Here is a 7,249-nt window from a genome sequence, read left to right on the forward strand (position 1 = left end):
TGTAGTATTAAACACATATTTATACCAACTTCATCAGGCTCTGAAAATTCTTCACAAAGAACACAAAGAATGGCCTTCTCAGCTGCCATAGTTGCAACTCTTGCGTCATTAGAACAGTGTGTTCAACACATCACCGTTTCTGTTTAAAAAACGTTGTGCAACGTTTTGTCGGGGCTGAACGCAGCCCTGGACTCCTCTGAACTCATTCTAGACCGTTTCACCAAAATCGGCTCAGGTTATTGTGAGACCATTCTGGCAAAAAGTTATCAAAAGCTTTTTGGTTGACCAAACCATTCTCAAATGATGCATCAATGAATTTAATAGCTTGATGCCAAGCTGATTCTGAGGCTGTACACTGCAAAAAATGCTTTTCTTACTTAGTATTTTTGTCTGGTTTCCAGTCCAAATATCAAAAAATTCTTAAATCAAGATGCATTTACTAAATAAGTAAATTAGATAAGATATTATGTCTTGTTTTCTGGAGGAATTAATCAAAATTAAGTGAGTTTTTGCTTAAAACATGCAAAATGATCTGTCCATGGGGTAAGAAAAATAATCTTAATTCAAACAGAAACAAGATTTTTTTTCTTACCCCATGGACAGATAAGTTTGCTTGTTTTAAGCAAAAACTCACTTAATTTTGATTTATTTATTTAAAGGAACACTATGTAGCTTTTCAACCTTCATAATATATTTCCAAGACCCTTGTGATGGTACATCAACTTACAATAGGTTGAATGACACGTCTGCCATAGCCATAGTATCGCTTTTACTGGCACTACGTAACTTCGGGGTTCGGGTAGTAACCTGAGCACAAAAAGAACTACAAAATTCGACTGCTTTACGGCATACATCACTTCCCTCACCACTTCCTCAAATTTGGACGTGAGCGTTTATATACTGTCTATGGACGTGAGAGGCCATTTCGTGCGTATGTTTTTGTCATGGGGGCTGTTTACACCTGGCCACTTCATGCGTTTTCTCAGATCGGATAGCTATCTGATCGTGAAAAGACCAGGTGTAAATGTCCTCCGAAACGCATTCAAGACGGATTTGAATCCGACCGCTCAAACCACTTCAGGAGGAGGTTTGCCAGCTGAACTCAGGTGTTGTGAGGTGTATTTATCACGTAGTCCTGAGGGATATCAGACGACGCTGTTGACGTTGATTTGTGCGATTATCATGAGAACAGTTTTCAATATCTCACATAAATATCAAGACATAAATAAGTCTAATGTGGGGGGGGGAGGGGGTGGGGGGGGGGGGGCGGTGGTGGAGGGGTATTTACGACAGTGCAAGTATTCCACAGCGACTCTAGGGGTCGCTGTTTGACAAAAAACACAATTTCTCCACAGTGTGCCTTTAATATATATTATTTCCCCAGAAAACAAGACATAATATCTTATGGCATTTTACTACTTTAGTAAATGCATCTTGATTTAATAAATTTTTTTTGGATATTTGGACTGGAAACAAGACAAAAATACTAAGAAAAGCATTTTTTTGCAGTGTAACTCTGCAAAGCTTCAAGTGCCCAAAAGAAAGAATCGACTCTGAACTGCCAATACGAGTTGTTTTTTATTCGAATCCTACTGCTTTACAGTTCTATGTCACTAGAAGATACATTTGTATAATGCCCATCTATGTTGTATGTTGATGGACATACACTTGTTAATGCTGATGCTGAGGAATGACAGCTGCAACATCTCATAATGTATCTCAAACTGAGTAGCATATCACTGAGAAACGTCCTGCTCAAGTTGCCCTTGCGATGGAGGTTCAGGTTGAATAACTAGTTCTTCCAATGTTTCATCATCAGACTCACGCTCGGATTGATATGGTAAAATCTATGTCATCGTTACTGTCTTTACAGTTTACAATCGCTGAGATTTAAGAAGCCTCCGGACAGACAATTATGGTAATGGACGTGTAGCTTCCGACAGACGCTCCAGTGGTTCTCAAAGTGTGGGGCGCGCCCCCCAGGGGGGGGCGTAAGGTTACTGCAGGGGGGGCGCGGGAGATCAGCAAAAAATAAATAAATAAAAATACAGCCGTTACGTTACTACGGCGTTCAAGTGCGTGAAAGTGGTAGTGATAGCGCTCTTCTTTTATAAAGCGGCAACGAACGGCAATGAATCGTTCTTCTTCAGACCGTTGGAACAAGCCCAACATAGAAGTTGCTCGCCAAAGAAAAAAACCTCTTCAGCGGACCGAATCACGAGCTGCTATTGTGAACGCGGCACTCCGCTATTGTGAACGCGGCACTCCGCTGCTGTGCGCGCTCTGGTGAGAAGACCAACCAGAAGCTGAGCTCGTGAGGCACTCTCCAAAGCTGCTGCTATATATTAACTTTTAATTATAAATTAAAAGTTAAAGTTCTGGTTTATTATTCTCTCTTACTGTCGATTCAATGACATGACAAATTAAAACTATTCCTGGTTTTCATTGCACGTTTTTATTTTATTTTGTAATTTTTTATTTTTCATTTTTCAAGGAGAAATACAGAAAGCAGGCCTTCAATAATTTCCTAAATCAAAGACACTTGTAAGTTTATCATTGCACGTTTTTCATTGTAAAAAAACTTTCCGCTTATATATATATATATATATATATATATATATATATATATATATATATATATATAATATTATTGAATTATATATATATATATATATATATATATATATATATATATATATATATATTTATTATTAAATTTTTTTGGGAGGGGGGGGGCATCAGATTTTTTTAAAGGTTTAAAGGGGGGCGCGACCAAAAAAGTTTGAGAACCACTGCTGTATGCGGTAGACCAATCACAACAGACTGGGCCTTCTGGCCAATCAGTGCAGAGCAGGCTTTCGGAAAGGAGGGATTTAGAGAGACTGATTCATCCAACGAGTCGTTTTAGAATCATTGAAAAATGTGGTGATGTGCAATGTATATTATGAGAAAATGAAACTTTTGACTTTTGATGCATGTAAATCTGTTGTAGAAGACATCCAAAACAAAATTAGGAGCCTTTAAAATAGCATAATAGGGGGCACTTTAAGAATATTGACTCCAAACTTTTTATGTCATTGTCACCTCTCACTGACCACAAAACATGAATTTGGTAACAGCACCAGCTATTGGTCAAAAGTGATAAGCAATCAAATCATATTACTATTGTTTGCATTTATGATTTGTCTGCCATTTTGACTAAATTAATAAAAATAAAAACGTCTAGGTTACTGATGTAACCCCAGTTCCCTGAAGGAGTAACAAGTGGTAACAAAGCGAGCCAATGAACACTGGCCAGTGATGTTTGCATTCCGAGTCACACCTACAAGGACATTCAGGTATAAATAGGACCGGCATTACTCACTTCATTCATGTTTTGCTGAGGACTCGAGACAGGGGTGTTTCAGGGCTGTTGCAGGGGGACGTAACGTCTCCGTACCCTCCTTCAGGGAACGGGGGTTACATCAGTAACCTAGATGATCCCATTCAGTCAGTCACGTTCGATGTTACGTCGGACTGACGTCATGGGGTCCCTATGGAAAGCGCCATAGGCACTGAACTGTGTTACAAGTGTTGGAGATGCAGATGCTGGCAAGCTGCCACGTGCCCTATTAGCAACTGCTCTCACAAATTTCGTAACCTACCCAGCGCCCCAAGTAAGCCCAAGGGAAGTCCTCCCTTGGGGGATGAAAGGGACAGGGTCTTACTCTGGGGACAGCCAAAGCTGCTGTTCCTACCCCAGGGAAGAGTGCTTCGGAACTCAATTCCCAACAATTCTCAGCCATGACCATAACGCTGGGGAAGCGCGCCCAGTCCCAAAGAAGGGGAATGCTACGGGGACCATACCCTGTCTGAAGGAAGGTAACGAGTGGAGGTTTCACATATGGACTGACCTGTGGGGCAATACTTCATATGGAAGATCTCTGAAGTAGGTCCTACCTATCTAGGGACAGGGCAGAGCAGAGGGGAAAACCATTTCATGGACAATCCACATATGGGATTACTGAACAGGGAATCACGTCATATGGGCATCTAGCCCAGTACAAGGGCTGACCGGCCGACCATGCACAGTACTGGGCCTGGCGTAAAGACACCTCTGCTGCGTCTGACTGCTGAAAGATGCTGTAGGAAGTCGATTCAGGATTTGCCGAGTGGGCAACTCACCTAAAGAGCAAGTAGGAGCTCATGATGTGCTGCAATGGCAACACCTTCAAGGTGGAGGGGGACAGCCTCTGCATCTAAACCAAGGAAGGAAAGCACAGAGCCGAACAAACTCAACTTTAAAGCATAAGCACGCCTTGTAGAGGGGATTTGAGCTGAAGTGATAGTGTCAACTACTACTGGCGGTAGGCCACTTAAGTCCCTCCACGTCTCGTTCAGAGACCACACATGGAGAGAGGGGCTGTCGTGAGAAGCATCAATTCTGGGAACCAGGTCTGGTTGGGCCAGTACGGCGCAACTATCAAGACCTGCTCCTCGTCCATCCTGACCATGCACAGTGTCTGTCCGAGAAGGCTCACTGGGGTCAACATATATTTGCGTAGGCCCCGGGGCCAGTTGTATGCCAGTGCCTAAGGTTTCCATCATTCAGGGAATAGAACAACTGGCAGTGGGCGAACTCCTGGGAGGCAAACAGGTCTACCTGTGCATCCCCGAATTGGCTCCAAATCAGCTGGACCGCCTGGAGTCTCCATTCTACCGAGAACGTGAGCTGTCAGGTGAATGGAATGAAGCAAAATATGCCTCGGCTCCGAAGAAAAATATGAATGAAGTGAGTAATGCCGGTCCTATTTATACCCATATGTCCGAGTAGGTCTGACTTGGCATGCAAATCTCATTGGGTTGTTTTGTTACCACTTGGAGGTGATTGGGCTCCCAGGCGAGACCCCATGACGTCAGTCCAACGTAATGTTGAACGGGACTGACTGTATGGGAACTTTAATTACTCATTGTTGCATTCTGATAACTCATCATACCATATACAAATGTAAATAAATTATATATTCAATATAAATTAAATTAAAAACATTTGTTGGTCAAATATTCATTTTCATGGTACGACACAATTATGTCAAAAATGTTTAAATGAAACTATATGATATAATATTAACATTTTTGCACTAACTTGTTTTGTGTGTTTGCTCCCTGGCATGACCAATCTGTGTTGAGGTTTGGCTATGGTGTGTTTTATAATGATACACGGAAACAATGTCAAGAGAGGCAAGGTATGTCTGAACACTTGGACAGAAGCATTTTTTTCAGTTTAGGAGAATACTTCTTTAACAAAACATTAAAATGAGTTCCTCAGATATGCTGGCATAATAGGTTGGCAATAGTGGCATTAGAGTGTTGTGATTACTGTCAGCATATCACAAAGCATGGCACCAACAAGCACTAAGATACAGAAATATTCAAGTATTAAAGTGTTAGTTACACTTTATCATTTAAGGTCCACTGTGAGACAGAAATGCTTTAACTTAGTATCTCTGAGTCATTTTAAAACAAAGATTTGACCTTGAAACATGTGACCATTTACACACTACATATAACTGCAATGTTGACTTTATTGCTATCTCACACTCTCACTGGATCGCAATATCCAGTGACAATCTTACCAAAACCAATGGAAGGCTTCACGTCAGAGTGTGAGTGTAATATTAAATCAGTACATGGGTACATTCTCATAATGTATTATTTTAGGTATTTAAATCAAATCAAATAAAAATCAAATATAAAATTGTTTAAAATGTTTATATTTTAAAGATCATGATTTTATCATCATCATCACACTGTATGGTAGCTCACATTATCTTACATGCATAATCGTAATTGTCATTACCTCCCCTCCCAACTGTTGAAACCCAGCCGGCATGACTCTGAGTGTGCGAGACTCAAAGTTTTGGTCCTGTCTCACTGTACTTTCCAAGCAGTATTATTCCAAAGCACTGATCTGTAAATTTAATTTGTCCTTTAAAACACACACACACACAGACAAGAACTATACAAAAAAAGTCCAGAATTTGGATCAAGGCTTGTGTGTTTCTCTAGTGTCTATAATTTCCTCTGTGAGGTTTGAAGAAGAGGGCACAGAATACATGCTCACACACTCTCCACCCACATGTTTTTAGAAGTTTGGGCCAGAGGGGAGGGGTTTAGATCTATGTGAAGAGTAGCTACACTGACTAGGCTGTTTCCATTAGCTTCAGTCCTACAAGGTTGGTTTGTCACTGTACAAATTGTCTTGACCTTATGTGTCATTGAAAAAAAGAGCAAGGCGTAGGCTACATTAGCATGTCCCACATTTGAGAGAGAGAGATCCCTACACAAGATCACTACATTTTGTGCAGAACTGAGACTAATTACTGTAAAGTTTAATCATGCATAAACTGTAGGACATTCCATGTATCCTTGCTAAGTATTAATTGAGCATTTGGTTTGAGAATTTCAAAGATTCACTTCTTTAGTTTAGTTTCCACCACATGATTATATGGGTCAAGAGAGTCCAGATGCCCACCTTGATGGTTTAAAACCCAACAATATTGGCTAACATATGGCTAATATATGGTTAACTGGAATGGTTAGTCTCTATTGTTCAGCTTTTCTTAGCTCATAGATCCCTTACTATTTTGGAACACATGCCTAAGGGGTCACAAACTGTGCCTATAAGCCCCTCCCCACCAACTCATTCCCATGTCACATGAAAAGAATCCTCCCCAGGCAACAGGTGCTCCTAAGTTGTGGACTATACCACTTATATCTTGAGATGTGCATGTTTTTTTTTTGTTTTTTTTTAAGCAGAGATTTGTGAGGCTGGGGGTTAGAGTCTGACACTGAATGAGTAAGCGACGCAATGGAAAAACGTCTGATGTCATCCACTCAATTTAAGAGCCCTTATTACCACCCACCACAACCCCCCGGTGGTAGTTTAACATTCCTCACGCCTGCACTTTCTCTCTCTCTCTCTCTCTCTCTCTCTCTCTCTCTCTCTCTCTTTCGTCTTGCTCCCATCGAACACCCTCTCTCCTTGATCCTCTGATATTCCTGCCGAAGAAAGAGCAGATGAATCTGATACCTGTCAGCTGAAGGGCCCCAGCCAGAGTCATGTGTGCCTTTCTCACTGAACCCAAAGAAACAAGATCCCTTAAAGACAGACACAGACAGGGTCTGCTAATGCAGATCTAGTGCAAAAAGTAGACCACATATGACATTTAAATGATGTTTTTGATTGGATGTTTCCACATATTTTCCA

At 41.0% G+C, this 7,249-nt stretch overlaps 1 protein-coding gene across 1 annotated transcript in view; it reads right to left on the reverse strand.

The window, feature by feature from the left end:
• The window catches only part of LOC311079986 (solute carrier family 2, facilitated glucose transporter member 4-like), a 141,749-nt gene extending 135,637 nt beyond the window's left edge, over nucleotides 1–6,112 (reverse strand). Inside the window, exon 1 of the mRNA XM_084109721.1 lies at nucleotides 5,840–6,112. Coding sequence (XP_083965847.1) covers nucleotides 5,840–5,872 — 33 coding nt within the window. The 5' untranslated portion in view covers nucleotides 5,873–6,112. The remainder of the gene's footprint in view (nucleotides 1–5,839) is intronic.
• Between the last annotated feature and the right edge of the window lie 1,137 nt (nucleotides 6,113–7,249).

Source organism: Abramis brama, assembly GCF_963993115.1.
Source record: "Abramis brama genome assembly, chromosome: 3".
Classification (NCBI taxonomy): Eukaryota; Metazoa; Chordata; class Actinopteri; order Cypriniformes; family Leuciscidae; genus Abramis; species Abramis brama.